The 21,744-nt window shown below is 42.9% G+C and overlaps 1 protein-coding gene across 5 annotated transcripts in view; it reads left to right on the plus strand.

The window, feature by feature from the left end:
- Nucleotides 1-21,744, plus strand: part of LOC110954774 (low-density lipoprotein receptor class A domain-containing protein 4) — a 284,512-nt gene that overhangs the window by 237,227 nt on the left and 25,541 nt on the right. Inside the window, exon 1 of one of the 5 annotated variants that reach the window (XM_022199461.2) lies at nucleotides 3,742-4,170. The exons of the other annotated variants lie outside the window; for them this stretch is intronic. Within the exon in view, the coding sequence (XP_022055153.2) occupies nucleotides 4,077-4,170 (94 nt within the window). The 5' untranslated portion in view covers nucleotides 3,742-4,076. Of the gene's footprint in view, nucleotides 1-3,741; nucleotides 4,171-21,744 lie in introns of those variants that run through there. 5 annotated transcript variants of the gene reach the window in all.

A 21,744-nucleotide genomic window follows, 5' to 3' on the forward strand; every position in this document is an offset into this window, starting at 1 on the left:
ATGAGAGCTCGTGTGTGGTGTACGTGCATGAGAGTGACCTCACATCAAGACAGGCAACAAAAAAAAGAGAAAAAACTCTCCTCAGCGTCTCGATTGATATCGCTGCTTTCGCTGACACACAGCAGCGCCTCAATTTGTTGCTTCAATAAAATTATGACAGCTGCCAGGCGTTTGTAAATTGCGTCAGGGTCATGCGTCTGTTTTTATTTTTTCCCCCCATTCCAAAAGTGTCAGTCCGCTCATGGAGGAGTGCGGAATTCACTGGAAGCCGCTGTCAAGGAAAATATTTTTGCATGATTGGATATAGAACTTGGCTAGTGATGCGGGACTTAATGCTGAACATCTGTTGGAGGTCTTTGCTTTTCCCATTTACTTATTTTCCTTCACAGAGGTCCATTTCACTTTATTGCCTTTGGTTACTGGTGTCTTCAGAATGAAAACGGTCAAACTGCACCCCCTCTATGCAGGCATTACCATTTACCATTTATTCAGTCAAGGCATACGGTATATGTGATGAAATTCTCCCCCCTGTTACTGTTATGAATTGCAGCACAAGTGGTTTGTGAGAGAGGAAGTGTCTCTCCTGTGATATCTGTTTTTTGTCCTGTGCACAGATGTCATATAAATCAATGCATGCTTTGTTTAAGGGACAGCTGGAAGTTCTTCACTGTTATCCATACACGGTAAATTATGACAAAGGATAAGTGGGCAGTCTTAATATCTATAATACATTTGCTTAGATGGCTGTCTAATCTGACTCACTGGATGTAGATTGCAGGTATAAGCTGGCATTTGCTACACATTTTACATGGCTTTTCTGCTACCTATGTGTTTTTCTGAGAATTTGTATCATACAGTAAGGCAGCCAACCCACTTTTTTTGTGCGTGAATTATCCATTTTAATAAAAGTAGTTCCACCAAAACAATTCTCTGCACCACTGTCTTGAAGGGACACTATTTGGCATAGTGGTGCCCAATATGAATGGGGTTTTAAAAAATAAAATAGAAATGATCCAGAGCTCATTTCTACGCCTTTAACAGAATGATAATGAGGTGCAGCCAGAGCATTCTGTGTTTCAGAGTGGTCTGGCTATGTGGGACTACTGCTCGTCTGGCAGCTAGTTACCAGTTATATCAAAGAATTTTCTGACCTTGTGCGGCTTTAAAGTACCTCTGAATCTTCTCCTCACCCAGACAAAGAAGAAATTCATGTGACTAAAAAATGTATAAAATGAACTTGTTTATGAGTATACTACTAGTGTTCTGCTTCTTGTATCTGCGATGGTCTGCTGGGTTTGTGTGACATACATTTTATCATCTGCTCTAATCCACAACAGACTGTGGAGACCTTCATGGAGTCCAACTCTTATGGCAATTCTTCTACACAGCAGCAGTGTTCATGTACGGAATACAAAGATGCCGATATGCTGCTGTGTATGTATGTTTATGTATGGAAAGGGTTCTTCCAAGTGGACTGCAAGTGGACCAGAAAATAATTTAATAACAACGGCTTTGCATCCATGGTGTGCGCCTCCTCAAGGGAGTATAACCAAGACATGCAGCCAGGTCTACAGGCTCTGCAGGTAGGCATCCTGTTAAGGACAGCTGCTTGATTGATTTGGGCCCACAACACAGAGGGGCTTATTGACGTGTTTCAGGGACCCTCCCCTTTACCTAACACAATGCTAACCAACTACCTGAATTAATTATTCGGTCTTCATGCTGTGCACAAATGTAGCAATAAACTACCTACACTTGCTTTGCTGGAGGGCCACCTGGAAGCTCTGCGGTGGCCCTCCATGGTCTCTGGACCATAGTTTGGGAATCTGCTGGTCTAGCGTGGCATTCAGAGCCTCGCTCAAATCTGAACAGCCTAGCTTATTTATGGACAGCAGACAGTCCTGCTTTACTGTGTGTGTGTGTGTGTGTGTGTGTGTGTGTGTGTGTGTGTGTGTGTGTGTGTGTGCGTGCGCGCGCGCGCGTGTGTGTCTGCGCGCGCGTGTGTGTCTGTACGTGTTTATCTATACCGGTGGGGACTTTGTGGGGACTTGACTCCACGCTATCTCGGTGGGGACTCGCATCATGGTGGGGACCAAAAATGAGGTCCCCACGGGGGAAGCAGTGTTTTTTTGGCCATGTTGTTGTTAGTGAAAAAAAATAAAAGTGCAAAAAAGTTTCTTTATGGTTAGGCATTGTTTTAGTGTTGGTTAAGGTTAGGGTTAGGGTACAGGTTAGGGGCTAGGTATGAATGGGAGTCAATGGTAAGTCCCCACAGGGATATAAGAACCAGAAGTGTGTGTGTGTGTGTCTGTGTCTGTGTCTGTGTCTGTGTGTGTGTTGCACTGTTAGTTAGCTTCAGAGGAGATGAGTTGGGGTGGAGGGGTGGCGGTGGGGGTCTTGCCTCTGTTGCACATGTGCCCCTGAACCACAAGACTGGCGCAGGGGGTCACCTCAAGGTTAGCCCCTTCAAAGAGCCGTCTCCATTGGCTGCAGCCCGCCGTAACAAGGGAGTGAAACTCGAAGCGCTCTCCCCACCCTCCCCAAATAACACACCAGACCGACCAGTCCTGCACCCCGCCTCTCTCCCCCTCCTCTCCCCTACTCTGCTCTCCCACAGCCATTGTCAACCACGACCCGGCCGTCTGCTAGTTTTCTGAGTCAGGTCACACACACCCCCTCCCCTCTCCCTCCCTCCAAACCACCAATGTGCAACCATCCCCCTGCAGACTGACACACACACACTAACACACAATCCTGTCCCATCCTCTCTCCATTGCTGCCTTCAAGGGCTCCTAGGAGAGTCCTGTTTCCTTGTTGTGTGTGTGAATGTCATTGCATTTTCAGGTACTTTTGCACCTAAAATACTTATATTTTGTTTTAGTGTAGAAATACATTCCCATAATTTATTCTACAGAGCAACATTACAAAATAATACATCAATGCATCAGGGGTTTAATAGATGAGATTTAACAGTTATTCTGTTAATATTAAACTGTAATCTTTTTCAGTGTTTTGTTTGTTTTATACCCCAGACTTGGGTAGAAAACACAAGCAGCACTGTCAGCTCTATAAATTGTAATATTTATGAATAGTCTACCAGCATCATAGGCAATTACTGCATTCCATGGCTAATATATGCAAGGGGCTTCATGAATATTAACTACTGATACCAGAGAGCACCAAGCCAAGCTTGGCTGAAATAGGGGCCCCTGCATAAACCAAATAGCCGTATGCTCATTTAAAGACAGTAACTTTCTGAGACAAACACATTGCTTGGCTTTGTCACTTACGCCAGTGGCAAGGACAAAGTAGAATAAAATTAATCGATGTACAGACAAAATAGTAAAAGTGAAGTTAGGGTATTAATGTATTTTAAAAATAGCATCATAGAAGTTTGTGTATAGGGCCTATTTCTGTTTTGGTGTAAAGTGCAGAAGCTGACACTGTGATAGTGAAATTCAAATTTGCATAAAGCAAGAAAGTATGGGAGAATAAGACAATTTACTGCCCCTATAGCTTAAACACGTTGCAAGTCGTATGTCACTGTAAAGTCTGACTTTTCCAGTTTGTAATTCGCAGTAAGGTGTTGGACTATGTGGCATTTTGTGTTGCGTTTGGCTGTTTGAAGTCAGAATTATGGTATTTCTGTCTGCTCCTGAAGGCAGCACCTCTTTTTCCCTTCTCCCCGTCCCTCCTCCGGAGCGCTCTGATTGGCCGGAGCGGTAGTCTGTCGGGCTGTGGGCGGGGCTTGAGGCCGCTGTGTCTGCTCCGCTCTACCAGGGGAAGGACAGCTGCTCTCAGCGGCGGAGGAAGGAACGGAAAAACTGTACAATGCGTTCGGCACGGGCAATGGCTCGTCCCCAGATCGCCTGCTAATTCACTGTCCGAGCCGTTCCGAGAGAAATATGGCGTGAGAGAAGCCGTGGGAAAATAAGTGCGAAACTGTCAGGAGTTACTCGTAGCGGCGGACTCTGCTGCCGCTGCCTGGAAGTTTTTTGTTGTTTTCCCGTCGGGGGGCCCCGACGGTGGCGGCGGCGGCTCTCTCCCCGGAGCGGTGTCCCGGTCTGCCCAGCCCCATGCAAAACCTAACGGCCCCTGGCGGCCCCGGCAACTCCAATGTCACCTGCTCCTGCAACTGCACCGCTTCCCAGCCACAGGGAATGGAGATATGTGAGTAACATTAGCTGCTCCTCTTAACGTCCACTGAACTTAAAAACCTGCCGAGAGACTTTAGAGCCTAATCCGTCTGATGTGCTGCAGTGTAGCAGCTGAAGGACAACAAATCAGACTTAGTATTCATCCAACACGGTAAACCAAGTCTTCTGTTAACTCGCAGTGACCGGTTCCTGGCGCAAAAACCCTTCCAGTGAACCTATAATTCTTCCATTAGAACTCAGAGGATGTCTGCGCTGTCTAACACAAACTTTATGGTGACCTTAGAGCACTTAGTGGTATTTATAACCACTTTTATTGTCTTTATTTGACTTAAAGTGTCTCTGTAGCTCACAATATGGAGTTTACGGTTGTTATATCACGCTTTAGCTTATGTTGAGACTCTTATGGCAGGCATTAATATTACATGGATGTTTTGTAGCACTCAACAGTTAGCCCACAGTGAAATAGTGCTATAGCGTTGTACATACTTACAGTTTAGCTGTTGAAATGTATTTTTTTTAAAGTGTAGCTTTTAAAATCCCTTCCAGTGTGAGTTTTACGGAACTATTTCTTCTGACTTGATGTCTCTCAATTTTGAAATGATACTTTTATATAGATAGATAGATAGATAGATAGAGCTCTGATATATATCCCTGTAGGCCTGGCTGGCTGTACATATGCTCTGAGAGATCACCACACAGGGTTAAATAGTTTGCCTGTCAGCACAGACAGGAAACGCTGGAATGGAATGGTATGTTATGTCTGTCTGCCTTCTGAGCAGCCCAGAGAGAAACTATCATTATCAGCTCTGCTCTAATGCTGCTGCATGCTAGATCCTCTGCAGATGTTCCTCTTTATGACTGAGGCTGAGTGTTCAGAAAGGCAGGCAGACAGACAAACACATGCGGGCAGGCAGACAGGTAGAAATGCAGTGGACAGGCAGACAGTGAGTGTATATATGCAGTGTGACAGATCTGCAGACAGACAGACAGATGAAGACAAATAAACAGGAGACGGGCACATAGCAGACATGCAGACAGGCGGGTAGATTCATAACCAGACAAGTACCGACAGAGATATAAACAGGGATGCGGACAGACACATCCAAAGCCAGACAGGCTGAAATATTGACAGACAGACATGCAGACACACAGACAAGCTACAGTATGGACAGACAGAGTTACAGTGATGTATAATTTCCATTGGGGACTAGGCCAGGCCCGGGCAACATGAGGTGAATGCAGGATATTAGATTCAGATTTGGCAGCATAGTGTGGTTGTGCTGACGCCACATTGTAACCAAGAAGTACGTGTGCGTGTGTGTGTGTGCGCACTTGTCTGGCAGATGGACTGGTGTGCCACCATTCGTTTTCTGTGGCATCATCGTATTGCTTGCCAGGAAAAACGCACATAGTCAGGCATGAACTGGTGCATGCAGAGATATGCTGATACAGAAGAGAGCCTAATTAGATAATCCAGGAGGACTGTCTCAGACTTCTAACCTGAGCAGGGCTGCAGAAAAGGTCCAGTGGTTGTACTTATTTACACTAGTAGAGTATTAAACTACAAAACAAGCTGTGTAGTGTATTTATGGTTACGCATGTGTCTGTGTTTGGTACTTTGAATAAATGCTGGCCTGGTATTTTCAGTGCATTTCTAGTCATCTGAACGTCTCACTAGTTGGAGGGAGCTCCATTCACAAGTGGTTTGAAATAGCTGTGTCCTACTGTAGTGGCCGTCTGGTTTGAAAAGAGCTCTTGTTTGTCGGCTGTGTTGTCATGCAGACTCGGCAAGGCTGAATAATGCAGCTCATGCTTTGATGATTTCTCTGGCTGAAGAAAAGAGCTACAGTCTGCCTCTTTTCTTTTTTTTTCTTCTCCCTTTTTTTTTTAAAGCGGAGCGGGCCGTCTCACTGGTGTGTTTCCTCTTTTATTCAGACAAGGAGGAAAATTGAAAGGGACTACGAACATAGAGGGATCACAGCGCAGACAGTGTGTCATGGCCAGGAACTGAACCTCAGCCTACACACTGGGATTCACATGTAGGATTTGAAAGGCAGAGACCTTTTAACAAGTGTTAGTGTCTATCTGTTACTGGGCTTGGATTCATTGTATAGAGCAGTTATCTCATGTTGTAGGTGTGGTATTTTAAAGTCCTGAGATCAAATAGTGACAGTTGCATGTGTTCATACTTAAGCTTAACCTACAGTTTGCATTGTGACAGATGAGGCAGGGAATTACTTCTTTCTGGATGACCACAGAGATAAAGGCTATTAACTAGATAGTTGGTCACATTCTTGTAAGAAATTATAGTCCCTGCAGGGTGACACTCCAGGCACGCGTTCTGCAAACATTTTCTACTCTTAAGTCATTTAATCTAGTATTGACTCTTACTGCTATCAGCCCCGTCTTTCTTAAGCTACTGGGGAAATGCTATATGCCAACTGCTTGAGGTCATTTCACTCGTACCTAATGCAAATACTTTTTCTTTTCAATCAGCAGACGTCGCCTTGATAGTAGTGCGGTGGTTTGTTTAGTAATATAGAATCTTGGAGATCCGTGTACAAAGTGGAAGTGAACTGACGATCAGGAAAATTGACTGGAAAAGTAGATTAATTTGGGTGGAGTCTGGGAAAGGGTGCCGTCCAGTGGTATATTTCAGTTGGGTTCCAGAGGGACACAAGATTTTTTGTTGTAAAACAAGCCATGTCTTCATTTTTGACTTTCTTGCATATGATGCCAGCTTCAGAACATGCAGTATTTATGTCTGATATGATGGCCACTGTGTTTGATTAGGGGATCATAGAGTTGGCTGAGAAACAAGTCAGACTACAGGTTGGTCCTGATAGCTTGCTTGTCTTTCACTACCTGAGTGATGTCATGGGTTAGGATGCGCCACGGACCAACGTCTGAAAAACAACAGTGGCGTTCAAACCAGCATGTGTGTGATACTGGCTGTCTCATGTTTGTTAATGAAAAGATTTTTGGTCCTGTCTTTGGATTGTACCAAGAGTTCTGTTTGGGTATCCTGTTTTTCACTTTGTTATTGTGTGTGTCAAAGAACGTTTTGGGTTCTTACTGGACGATGTCACCATGAGTGGCATCAAGCATGATACACGACATGAGATAAAACCATCACTTGCCAAACATGACATATTTTCAGTTCAGACACACTAAATCTTATGTGTGTATCTGTTTTCTTACAAATTATTATTCAAGACAAAACAGACTATCGTTAGGGCTAGATATTTAACCTCTGTACATTTTTTAAATCCATGTGCAGCAGAACCTTAACCTTCCACTGACTATCTGGTTAGATTTGTAGTCCTGTTCACCAGTTACTTCAGATTAACCAGATAGTCCTTGATATCAACCATAACTTTGTCAGCTTTACACTATTATGAAATATTTACACAGGTGTTTGTGTTCAAGCACATTGTAGAAACACATTTCTCGCAGTGAATCATCCAAAAGTACTATTTTCCTATTGATACTAAAACTCTGTCATATCAGCGCTACTATGGAAACATTTTAAATCATACCTTTCCCTTACTGAACAAAAACTGTTGTTAAGTGTGTCTCTCCCGAGAGAAAACACTAGAAAACCTTTATGTAGAACATTCCTAGAATATCTTTATTATCCTCCTGGTCCTTCAGATGCACACAGAGAAGTATACACTTGCCTCTTGGGAAAGTTCTGGGTCCAGGAGTCGGAGACTTGAGTGACTGTCTGCGTCTCTGTGTATGTAACGGTTAGCCTGCAGCAGGGGCCAGTCAGCCAGACGGATGTAAACGGCCTGATCTGTAATCCTGTGTATGAGTGGTGTTAGTGTGTAGGTGGCAGCAGGGTCATCTGTCAACTACCTCAGGCCAAACACGCACACGGCTACTTGTTGACTCTCCCTCAAAGGCATACACAAAGATGTACACATAGGCAGACACATTTACACTCAGATATATGCACACACACACAGACAGCCACTCTCAGGCTCAGCCAATATTTACCCTGCAGTCTCCAGCCAGACAGCCAGTCCAATCTCTCACTAAGCTCTTTGTTGTTTGTTTGGGGTTTGCTTTTTTGCCTCTTTTTTGTTTGGTTTGTTTGTGGAGGTGTTGTTGATTTGGAATTAGTTTGTTTTTTATTTAGTTTTATTATTAATGAATTCTAATAATGAGCCTTGTATAATAAAAAAAAAAGAGAGAGAGAGACTTCAAACTCTGAGTCTGAATAGAAATTCGGGGACCTTGGGGAGGGGAGTGGCAAAGACAACCAAACAACAGCATTTACAAAAAATAAATCTTTTTATTTTTTTCTCCCTCCCAGACAGATTTCTTTTGCGATCACTGCTCCTGTAATTAATTTCACAGGGAATTCCTGCGCTTGGTTAGTGTCTCTCAATGGAGCCTTATTCAGTCTGCCACCTCTCCTGAGCTGAGGTCGTATAGCAGTGAACAGCGGTGCTCAACTTGCAGGCGTTAAGAAAGAGCTCCTTGTTTTATGTATGGCACTGGTGTTGAGGAGTCCCCAGACCCAGTTTTTACACCACAGAGTTGACCTGCAGACACACTCCACCTGGCCCGGGTAACTTTAGCTCACACTGCATACTGCGAAAGCGTCCGTATTGGAAAGACCTTCAGTCGCTTCAGTGTCAGTCTAGACTTGTATATGCAATATATAGATTTTCTCCAAGCATTACAAAAGTCTTTCCACTCCTATTTAAACTTTAGCTTTAAGGGAATGTTAATTTGTATGACAGCAGCGTATGTTATTTATATTCTGTAAAGATGTATGCAGCTACTCTGATTATTTAAAATTTTGATTTATTTATTGATTTTTAGTATTTTTTTTAACAATTTTTCGACAGTTCTCTGGCCTGCAGCTTCTTACTTAGGATTTGCTGCTGTAATTAATAAGCTTGGTATTTTTAACAGTTTTTTTTTGTTTAAATTTTGTGAACTAAAAAGCAACCAAAGTGACACTTGTTTACATGACTTTCTACTGAGCAACAACTTTGAAGAGATTTTTTTTAAGTTTTGGTGCTTTCATTCAGCTTATCTGGTAGGAATTCATTCATATTAATTATTTATTTAATGAGCAAGAAAACTTGGTTTTATTAAAGTGTTTGTTTTTGACCATTTTTCCCACTATGTTTTATGGCAGGATCCTGTTTTGATTTGTACCGACTCATCAGATTTTTTGAACTTGTAGTGTGGTTGCTGAGAAGCACGACATGTACACATGACTTTTGTGTGCTTACAAGAATATTTTAGACCTTTAGAGTGAATATTTTTGCAGTGTAGAACAGCATTTTGCATAGAAGCTTTGTCGTTGATGCTTGACTCCTCCTGTTTGTTTGGGCTTAGTGAGCCTTTGTCTCCATGTTACAGAGCCTCTCACCAGTGTCCAGGATGTTTAACTATTTATTATGTCATGTTAGCACAGCAGGGCTGCGATTTTTCACGCCTTTTTTGATTACTTTTCTTCTCTTTGACAGTTTTTCTTCTTCTGGCCTTAAATCAGCTTGACCACCTTTCACATTTTTTCTCCCCATGTTCTTATCTTGCGGCTGTGTAACCCAGTGTTTTTGGAATCAAACTGACAACCCTTTCAGCTACAAACACTGTGGAAAATGCAGCCTGAAGCTGCAGCTCAGCTCACTTCAGCTGAGCAGGTCAAGTTGAGGCATCGACTTACAAAATCCAAAGCGAGTGAAAAGGTCAGTCCTCGCGTCCTTCCACTTGTCCTGGCAGCACCTTCGCTGCTCAGAGCTCCAACCCCATTCACAACTTCGTCACTGGCTGCTGGGACTCCCTTTGTGTCTAGATTCTGCACCCCCAACACACATACCCCAGACCTCCTCCCTTAGTTCCCAAAATGCCCTTGGGACTAGGGCAGATTTGTAGTCCTAGTGTGTCTGAAGACAGGCCATCCGTCAAGTGTGTGTGTGGAGGTGGGGGGTGGTTAGTATTCTGCTGTCTCGGTCAGCATCTATTTACACACAGTTCGACTGTCTGAGATGCTAAAGAGCTCCGGTGAATGAATCAGCCCCAGTGTCTGCTGTGCGTCTGTGGACGTGGACAGGACGTATTACAGTCAAACAAGACATTGCGCTCCAGACAGACACTGGCAGACAGTACACAAGCCCTTTTTTTTTCTTGTTTCCGATTTGTTTTTCCCAGCATTGAGACAAATGAAATGGTTGGCATATTTATTACCCTTTGTGAACCCCCGTCTCACTGCATGTCTCGTCTCCCTCCTTACATGAAACAAAGCAGCGATTACTGCTTTGAAATTACAAATGCTGTTTCGCATCATATGAAACAAAGCAAAAAAAATAAAATAAAAAATCAAGTTGAAATGCTGTGCCGCCTGCTGTTTGTCAGATTTTGGGTAATCCGTTTGTTTATGTGAGCAGGAACACCCAGACAGTGGAATAATGGCATGTCTCTTCAAGTGGTTTGCAGGGTTTTCCTTGGATTTTGAAGAGGCTTACGTGGTAAAGTTTCCAAAGGAGGTGGCGCTGGTGTGGGGCCTCTACGATGACTTCAGTACAGGGATCTTAAGGCAGCATTTAGAGTCCTACTGCTAGACAGATACACATATTCAACCATTTTCATGCCACATACACAGGGAAGCTTTTGCATGGCTCCCTGACATTCAAATAGTCTGTAACAGAAGAGAAGACTTCAACAGGCCATCGTTTCAGCCTGCAGTCACAATAGTAGTCATATACTTAATACTAATAAATAAATGAGCTGAGAGCTGTGTAGCAGACTGGTTATTTTTCAGTGTGTTATTTAAGTTGGTGCTGAGGCATTTGAATCCATCACTTGGGCTAAATGTATTTAAAGCAAATGATGCAGTGAGCAGCACTTTACCTGATATTCTTTCCGTTGCTAGAAGTGAACAGATCACAGAGGGCTTGTGTGTAACTTAGACTTTGTGAAATAGGATTGGTTTTCTTTGTTAGGTCATAGAAGTAGCTGTAAGACAGAAAGTGATACAATTCAAACTTTTTTGCAGGTGCTTTGGCATCCTACATCATATATCCAGAAAGGACTTTAGTGCCTCCAGATGGAACAGTGTAAAGTCAGACAAACATCTTCTGTTGATCAGTTCATGTTAGTTGGGTCTGATTACTACAAATTTAAGCATGTAGAGTTGCAAAGCAGAGAGCGTAGCAGACCTCTGTAGGCTAGAGGCTGCATTAGTTACTACACACATCTGTAGGTGGTCAAGTTGAATGATAGGTGCCATTTTTTTGACAAAAGAATAATGTGTGGACTTACAAGAGAATATCTCTGTTTTTTCTGCATTGTGTTTTTCCTTTGTTTAAACTGTACTCTGACAGTCATATAGGAGTAAAATGTCAAGTTCATGGAGACAGAGTGGAATGGATTTTGAACCTCCTCTGACTTGAAAATGGTGAGATCTGTTCTTGCTGACGACACTGTAGGTGTAAACGCACCCCAAACAGTGCAAAGGATTTCATCACATGACTATGACTGGAGGTGTCCAGAGTTCATACAGCTGAGAAAGTATGATGTGTATTTGGAGATGCATCCTACTGTCAGTTTTTTTAAACATTGTTTAGATCATAAATCTGTACAGTCAGATGTAAGGTTACCATGATTTTAGATTTTCGGTTGTTGTTTTCTTGAAAGAAATGTTAACATCCTAGCAGATTACAGCATATATGTGTCATGCTCATTTTGGTTTTCAGTTTGAGCTTTTTTTCATTTTAAACTGACATCCCCTCGATGCTACGATCTCACACAACTGGCTGCTGCTTTGGGCTGCTAAAGGACACTGATTGTGTGTGAATGAGTACACAGGCTTCTCCTGTGACAAGAAGTTGTTCTTTTTGTTGCTTTTAATTGCTTGAATTCAACTGCTGTTATGTGTGGTGACTGACAAGCGATAGTGTGTTGCCTAGCACCACCAGGTCTCCTCTCAGTGCAGAATACACTCAGCTTGGCTATAGTCTCTGCTGTTGGAAAGAAACATAACGATATAGAAAGACAATGGCTTGACTCAGTTTCTAGGATAATCTATTGTTTTTTTACCTATTGTGTAACTATTATGTTAGTTATTAGTAACAGAGAGGCAGTTATTATAGAGTCCATATGCACCCATGTGGACTATTATCCCTACGCTGGTTGATGCTTTCTTTATTATCTCATTTTTGAATTAGATTTATTATTTTTTAAATGAGCCTGCTAGTATGCACCAGTTTGACTACACATTCCTTTGTTTTTTGGTACAGAAAAACTTTAAGGAAGTAAGAACAAGTCAACAGTTTCAGGCTGTTTCCTAATGTGTGTTTGTAGCTGTCATTAAGTGTGCTATCTGAACTTTGTGTCATCTCTCAGTTCATTTTTTTTGGGCAAAACTGAGCTATGTAAACACTACATCCTGTCCTGCACCATTTCAGCTTCACTGTCAGTACTGTACCCCCTTGTGCCTCACTGAGAAGAGGGCTAAACCCAGAGCTAACTGGACCACTGGCTGTGGCCTAACAAGACCCAGCTCTGGATCTGACCTCATCACAGGAAATTACAAGGATTACAACAGAGGCAGAGATACGAAGAAGATGAAAATAAAGATAGAGAGGAGAGGAAGTAGCAACAGAAAAGCAACAACAAAAAAACATATCTGTAGTCATAAACTGTATTATATCATGTCCCAGTTGGATTTAACTTGACTGCCATCCACTACATACCTACTGTGTGTAGGCAATAGGCATAACCCAGATTGGACATGATATATCCATAGGGAAGACAAACTTCACACAGCTGTACATTCCTGGAGCTCAGTATTCTGCAGTGAACAAGTGATGTCTGTGGGGTATTTTATTTTATTTCTTTTTTTTACATTTTAACCCAGTTTAACCTCTCGGCCGGGAGTCAAGTGGTACAGGATGTGTGTGGGAGTCAAAAAAGAAGCCTATGGTTGCCCAGATCCTTCTCCTTGTCCTCCTCTTCTTCCTCACTGCTCCTCTGCTCTTCATTAGCGATTCCGAGGGCTGTCTGATTTTTGGTCCCTCTCCCTCCCAGTCCAGACACACAAGTCAGACAGCGGTGTCTGATACCTACCACCCAGCCCCCTCACTGCTCTCCTCCTCTTCCACCACCTCCTCCTTCTCTCCCCTCGGCAGCCACCAGCTGACCCCAATCAGGCACAGGGCCTGCTCTATTGTCTGGCTGGGGAGAGGGGACACACACAGACACACACTAACAGACACACACAGACTCGCACACACTCAGACAGGGGGTCACAGTTAGATAGACTGTCTGGTCTGAGCTGGCCTGCCTCTCTGACTCCCAACCCCCTACCATAACACAGCATTTCTCCTCTTTATCTCTTCCTCTCTTCCTCCCCTCCCTTCACTGGAGGTCCCAGAAGTATCTGATGCTTGTCATGCAAAGTGTTTTGGATTGGCATTGTCTTCCTAACTAAGTTATCTAAGCATCATCATTCACTTCCATTTGCAGTCTTGTCTGCACAGTTAACTTTGCAGACATAGAGGATATGTTTGTGTGTGTTCATCAAGGAACGAGCATCGAGGATAAGGCTGATGATGCTGTCTGTTTGCTGTCAGAAATGCTTACCTAATCACCACATGAAAATGAAGCCACCACAAAATAGTTTCCTAGAAATGTACTATTTCTTGTAATTTTGCTGAATTACGGCTGTCAGCTGTTTTAGGAAAGGACTCGGTATGTTTTTAAATCAGTGTATGTAGTACTGATTAACCTAAGAAAATTACTGAATAATATGCTCTACAGACAAGATGTTGACTAGTGTGCTATGCTGGAATAAAACAATCAGATTAGTTGAATCCAGGCTCTACACATCCCACCTATTAATATTAAAGCACTTCTGGGGTATTTTGGAGCATTATCCTCCATGGTTCATTTGTCTGGTGGAGCAAAGATGGCTCCCATCAAACTTACGATGATGTGGAAAAGAAAACTTAAACCAGTTGTCATGGAAATAATAGAGCAGTGTGATACAGTGAAAGAAAGCTGAGGAGACAAACGTATCATGCAGACTAACTGAAAGTATTGGATGGAGATTTTGAATAGCCATTTGAGTTCACATTTTAAATTTTACCCACTCACCACACATACAGCTTTTCCAATGACATCTTTTTTTGAAGGAGGTATTTATAGTTTTACCATAGACACATGGAGAATGCAGGAAGGCAGGGGTGGCACACTTTCTATCAATCCTCCCGTTCTGATCTTCACGCTTGACATTTTGCTGGAAGCTAACGTGTCTCCTGGCTAGCGTTGCTAATGATGATTAGAGCTCCTGCTCTGTGCAGCATGGAGATCCTGTGTGTGAATTATTAATATAGGTCATAGTCACAGCATCCGGCTTGGCCCAGCCCAGTGCCGTCCCAGCACTATCGCAATACACGGCCCCTGCTTACCCCTGCTTACCCACAGCCCGCCCCATCTGTCGCCCAGATTAACCCAGCGGATCACCTACACTGAGGTCTGCACTGGGTGAGGATTCATAACAGGGCCCCACCAAGAATTGCCTGTGCCATCATGCGACAAATGTTTTTGTCTATGAATTCCAAAATCCTTAAAAGTTTCAACCTCTAATGTCTTTAATTGTCAAAATGATTGTGTGCTCTTGCAATTGTGCTAATGATTCTCTCCATAAACACATAGTCCCCAACCTATTTGAGCACCCCAGGCCACACATTTACAGCAATTATATTTTCACAAGATAACAGTCTTAATGGGAAGAGTTTATGGTTCCTCATAAGAAACTTGCTTCCCGTGATGAATTGTGTCCGTATATGTGTGTGAGTAGGTGGGTGTCCCATTTCCAGAGCCAGATTGCTTTGCCTCAGTTAATATGTGACTGTTGCTGCAGTAAATGTCTGCTAGTGTGGCTGAATGTGTAGGAGCTGGAGCACTGTGTGTGTGTGTGTGTGTGTGTGTGAGGCCCTAAACAGAGACATACATGCCCTCTCAGCTGTTTTTGTCTGCAGCAGCACACAGAGAGCGTCACACTGCAGCTCCATTCAGTGTTGGGATGGCAGTGAATCAGCCTGAATCCAAAACTGTCTAAATCTGTTTTGAAAAGAAATCCCCCTGTTTTACCCAGAGTCAACTCTATATTGTAAAAACGGCTCACCTGCAAGCATTGCTTCAAAGCTGTCCAAGGAATTGGGCGAAGTAAAAACTCACGGTGAGCTCGCTGTGGCCTGCGCCCTGAAAACAAAGAGAGAGCCACCACCATAAGCAGTGCTGAAAGGTTACTAAAAGATATAAAAGTGTGTCTGTGCGTGGGAGTTGCTAAGTTGTTGATATCTCTGGTTACACTATGTCTTTGTGCCGCCCAAAAGAGTTTTACTTCATCGAGTCAGGAGCTTCTTTTCATTCTGCAATATTCGCCTTGAGCTGAACTCCCCAAGTGGTACTTCAACAGAGAGACAGAAAGAGGAGAGAAAGAAGGAATATTCTGGTGTGGGTGGGGAGAAAGAGAAAGAGAAGAAGAAGGGAAGAAAGATATGACAAGATAGGAGAAGAAAAGCCACAGTGAGGGGGGGGGGGGTGTCTGTGTTATTCCACTGCTCTCCGTATCAACTCTAGAAAGTGAAAATCAGGATGATTTCATGAAATAAGTAAGAGGGGATGCTTCATTTGATACCTCTGACCTGTGCTGGATCAATCCATTCTGTCATTGATAGACTTACACATGAAAATGCAACTGCACACACAGGAAGACAGCTGATTTTGAAATAAGTTTGACAAGAAACAGTTAAAGGATTGATGCTCATTAAAGGACAGTTCATCCAAATGACTAAAGATTTTTTTTTCTATCAGTCTAGAGCTAGCTACTAACCAAAGTTTTTCTTATGCTGGGTTTGTGCAGCATTTTGTGGAATTCATATTCAGTGTCAAAACAATGTATGGAATCAGAACCCTTTATAGGAATGTAATTTATTTTAGTTTTTAACATTTTCAAATGACTACAACACTGAAGTACTGAGACTGCACACTTGGTACTTCAAACAATCATAAATGTATAGTTTTACAAATGTTAATATACAGAAATAAGTATAAATTAAATGCTCAGCTCATATACATCCAGCAGCAATCTCACATATTCATGACTGCAGTTGCGCCTTTGAACACCGAAATAATTAGAGTCAAAGAGATAATGAAATTCATCACCAGTGTTACCTCACTCATACAAAGTGCATAACCATCTGCTGTAGGCTACTCTATACCATAATATGTGCCAAAGATCACAGGAAATGTTACTATTTTCACATCTGAATGGAGGTTGATGTTTAGTCATCATCAAAAGCAGAGTGACAGGTTTCCATCCTATCTGAAGCTTTGGAAAAATTGGTGTTGCTAATCTACAGAGCAGACCTGTGTTCGTATATCCAATATTACCTGCTCAAAAGCTGCTTCAGTCTGCCTTGCATTTATTGGACCATTATGTCACCACAAAAATAGATAAAGCCTCATCATGAATTTGTTTTGCTATCCGTTGAGGTTCAAATTAATTTTTGGATTATTTTTAATGTTCAGGTCCAAAGAATGACACAGTTGTTCCTGAACTATGAGGCTAATGAGCTTAAAATGTACATGGATATGCATGAAGACCTGTTCTCAAGTTGACATGATGCAACCAGTTGATCAGTTTTCTAGAGAAGAGTCACCACACTGTTGTTGTGGAACTACAAAAACAAACAGTCATAGGTCCTTTACATCACAACAACCCTGCAAAGACACCAGCTTATAGACAACTCACTGTCTATAAGCTGGTGTCACCCTGTCTTTTGTCATACCGTATTTTGCTATTTAGGAACAAGATCCAAAACTGCACCGACTCTCAGAACAGAACCTAAAATTCATCCAATTTTGGAGATATCATCTCTGAAATTGGTGTTGTTACATTAAGGCAGGGGAATGGAGGGCAGGATTAGTGACCCCATCATTGTGAATGATCTACAAAAAAAGCACTCTGTGACCAGTTTAACAGGAGCTGTTTCCTCTGTTGAAAGTAGTTCCACTGAAAGCTGTTCCTTGCAGTGTGCTGATGCTTGAGGTTGATATGTCGTGGCCAGTGCACACAGCAAAAACTATCTGCATGATAGAAATCCAGCCAAGGTGAACCTGGAACTTCTAGGTTATAGTCCTCAAGTAGGAAGACCTTATTCCAACTCCAGCTGACATTTATAGCTACACTAACCACTAAAAATACAGCCTTGAAACAGATCATTTCTCAACAGTATGTCTAGAAAAGGGTGGCTTTGTTTTCATAAATTGTTTCCTATTGTTTTATATTCTCCAATGATTGTTCATGCAGCCTTCAAAGTAGCTGTTAGCTCAAATATCTCTGCGGTTGTACTTCTTTCATCTAGGCGGTGATTTTTTTCTGTGCCTGCAAAGTAATCCTTGTTGAACTGTGTGTCTTTGCATAGGAAACTCCATGGGTTAAACTTCTTTTTTCAAAACAGCTGATAATGCTCAATGAGAGATTGCATAGGGTTCCTGCAGCTCATGGAACAGAGGCTACCACACATATGATGGAATGACTTCTACACCACTAGACTTGGCAAACGTATAGAAAATATTTCTGTGAAATTCCTGCACTGAGCCTTTAAATTGTTGGCGTTCCTGTTCCTTTGCCAGCTGAAAGAAGCTGTCAGCTGCTGAGATATGGGTGTACTGTATTGTGGCAGCGTCTGGGTTGGTCTTTTGCCCAGTGGGATGGAGTTTTACTTCTTTTTAGTAAGACACAAGCTGCTCTCCACACTTAACTATCTTTCCCTTTATTTGAACCTCTTCAATCCCCCTCAACCCCTGCCGCCCTGTGTCTATTTATACCTCCATCCCTCCTTCCACAAGACTAAAACATCCTGGCCATCTCCAAAACACCACCACCACTGTTACTTAGAGAATGGCTCTCCCCTCCCACCCACCCACCCTGCCTGCTTCTTCTTCTTCTTCTTCTGCTGCAGCCTTTTCCTTTTTTTGTAGTTTCCTCTGTTGTCGGCAGCTGTTGCTCAGCACCGCACCGAAGTTCAGCCTGCGGTCACGGCCAAGTGTTCCAGCGAGGAAAAAACTTTTTTGATAGGACTTTTTTTTTCTTTTTTCCCCACTCGTACTTTCCTTTATCTTGCATTTTTCTCCTCATATACACACACAACACCCCCCCACCACCACCACCCCCTCTGCTTCTCTCTCAGTCACTTGCTTCTCTTTATCCCCGTCTCACTTTCACTGTCTTTATCTTTTCTTTTGGTCTCTCTCTTCCTTCCTCTCTTTTCTGTCTCTGTCTCTCGCTCCTGCCTAATCCTGCCTGCCAGGCATTGCTTCATGGTTGTTAAGCATCTCAAACCGAAGGGGCAAAAAAATAAGACGGGAGGAGGGAGGAGGCGCTAGTCATCTGGTGAAGCCTATTGAGCAACTTAAGCGTGGTTGTTTTGCTCTGTTGGCTCGGCACAATGAGACCGCATGTGGAAGACATGTTCACACCCCTTCATCTGAGAGTCGAAGGGAGTGGGAGAGGAGGAAAAAGTAGGAGGGAAGGTAGGAGACATAGAGGAGGTGGGATAAGAGAGAGGGAGGCAGAAATGATGACTAAAGTATATATAGTGAATAGAAAGAGAAGAGGTGGGATACAGAGAGGAGGCTGAAAGACAGAAGAGGAGGAGAGCAATAAATGATGAACGGAAAGAGATGGATGGATTAAAAAGAAGACAGAAACACGTGGGTAAATTCAAGCTGGAGGAGAGTGAGAGGAGTGTGACAAAAAGAGGAGAAGAGACAGACATAATGAGAGAGAAAGAAGAGAAACATGCACTAAAATAGAGAGTCAGAGAGACAGTCCATCTCGGTGGAGAGACAGCCAGCATGACAGTGAGTCATAGCAGAATAAAACGCAGTGCAAGCATATGCTGCTGTTGAGGAGCCATGTTTTTCTAAAATGGAAACCAGTTATGATTTGCAGGCACAGATGAAAAAAACCCAGAGCAGATTAAACTGAGTTATTACAAACAGACGGAGTGTAATTACACAGCAGAGGAGTAGGCCGTTTGTCTTTTGGTGCATTTTTGAAGACACACGGCTCTCTGTTTCTTAATTATATTTTTGCTCTTTTTTAAAGTTTACTTCATGTTTTTCTAGGTTAGACAGGAAACAGGACAACAGCTACTTTAGCTGTTATGTGCATTATCAGTCAATGTGTAGTTTTTTTTCTTCAATTGATCATTAAGTCGTGATTTGTCAGTGAGAGATTTACATTTTTAAATTGATTTAATGATTATTTCTAGTTGAGTAATTGATTGATGGGTAATTGGTGTAAAATATCTTCCATATTAAACTGTGAGGCACTAAAAGACTCCAGTAATCAAACACACTATGTTGTGGACATCTATTATTACATACTTTCCTGTATTAGAGTCAGTGGCTATGAGGAGTCTGTTCAGACATCCTGTTGCATCAACTTAAAATAACACAGACAGCAGCCTTAAAGCAGAACCGCAACTTATTTATTTATCTTTCACGCACGAATGCCAAAAGATTTGATCGTTCAGTTAAGGCAAACATGAAGACTTCCTACTTCTCTTTGCCTTCAAAGATGCCAAACTGAAGATGTTTAGGACGCTGAATCGGGGGGGTGGGGGGTGGGGTGGGAGTAACTTAAAGAAGTAGACTGGTCTGCACACAACTTCGGTGTCACCCAACTTTTTTGGGATGAACTAGCTATCACAGACAGCTAGGCACACCTTATTGCCCATGAAAAGTGTTGGGCCTCACCAACGCTCATGAATGGAAGCAAATCCCTGCAGCCATGTTCAGAAATCTGGAGGAAAGGCCTGAGGCAAGAACTGCAGGTTCATCAGTCACTTCATAACGAACGGTCCACATTCTTTTGGTGTCTGCATAAAGGGTGCTTCAGTCACATACACACAAACATTAGTATACCAGCAGTACCATTTCCAGTTTGAGCTCAGTATGTCTGTGTAGCCCCTGTAGACCCTTCAGCTGCAGTCTGGATGTGTCCCATGTCTCCCAGAGCTTCCTGCGTTCCACCCACAGCATCCCCTGCTGTCTCTGTTTGGCTGATCACAGCAGCCGCAGAGTTTGCAGCCCATATGCAGCACGCAGCCTACATCTGGGAGGTGTCTGTTACCCCCACTGATGGTGAAAACCCACTTTAGAGTCGAACGGCAAATTCGCCTCTCCTGTGGGGGTGAGGTGTGTGGTGGCTGGAGTGGAGGGAGGGTGGGGGGTGCCTGTTCAATCAAATGAACACGTGCCAGGAAGCACACAGACAGACAGAGAGACAGACAGACAAAAGCCCACTCGTTTCTTCCTCCTCCACCCCTCTCTCATCTCCTCTGTTTTGTTCTTTTTCTTCTGCTGCTCCGCTGTTTTGTTGTTCAGTCTCAGAGATGAGACACAAGACGCCACGCTTTGTTGTTTGTCTGCCTTTAACATCTGTCTGCCTTTACCACGTTCTGCCTGCACCTCAATCTCTTCCTCTGCTCTCATCTGTCCTCTCTCGCTCCTATCTTTGTTCCTGTCTCGTCTCTGTGTCCAATCTCTCTGTCTCTCTTCAACCGGAGTTACATTCTCTTTATCCTTCTCTGTTTCTCTCCGACTCCATCTCTGTGACACTCTGGCAGCTATCTGCTACTTCTTTCTTTTCCTCTTCCCTTTTTCTTTTTCTCTCTTGTTGTATTCAGCCAGACCTCTGCATGATTTTACCCGTTTTTGCCTTCAGCAACAGCCAACCTGTGATGTTAACCTGTACAGAAATGAACACTGCAGAATAATTTTCATAACCCCCCCTGCTAAGTTGACAAAGATCTATGTGTCTGGATGGCTGGCTGAGTTGCCGTTGGCTAATAGGAGTCAGCAGGGTGAGATGCTGTGTGTGTGTATCAGTGTGTGTGCAATCTCCATTAACGTTGGAGCTGGCTTTTTTATTATTGTGCTTTGAGTTCTATTCTCCTTGGCCACTTGATATTCTATATTGCTCTTCTTGTCAACAAATACCATGCAAATATCCAAACAAAAAAGTGTCAGCCTGTGAACACTTTCAGACTGATCTACTCTGTTTTTGGCACCCAACATCATGTTCTTCAGTTCTCCTCAAACATACTGTATTGCTTCATGTAAGAAAGGCTCAGTAATCCTAAACAGCTGGCCACTATAGTTTTCGCAAAAGTTCCACAATCGAGACTCGGTGGAGGATTTATTTAGAACTGTTTTCATTGGTGGGTTAATACATATTTGGTGCTCCAGTGAGTATTTCTGGCATCAAGGTGTATGTGGCACTGAGTCCTGATACCCTACAGAGTGTGTGTTCATGATAATTAAACAACATGTTGCCCAGTGCAGCAGTGTGGCTCACTGATGTCTTTGTAATAGTTTTTGGACAACAATGGAACTCTGTGGCACAGAGGAATAATATCTATCAGGCTTTGGATGTACACACAGTACTTCTGAGCAGAATCCATTCATTCTTAGTTTGGGTCTTTTCATGGTTTATTTAGCTTAATATTGGTTGGCAAATCTGAGCTGTACATGAGTAGGA

Source organism: Acanthochromis polyacanthus, chromosome 12 (genome assembly GCF_021347895.1).
Source record: "Acanthochromis polyacanthus isolate Apoly-LR-REF ecotype Palm Island chromosome 12, KAUST_Apoly_ChrSc, whole genome shotgun sequence".
Lineage (NCBI taxonomy): Eukaryota > Metazoa > Chordata > Actinopteri > Pomacentridae > Acanthochromis > Acanthochromis polyacanthus.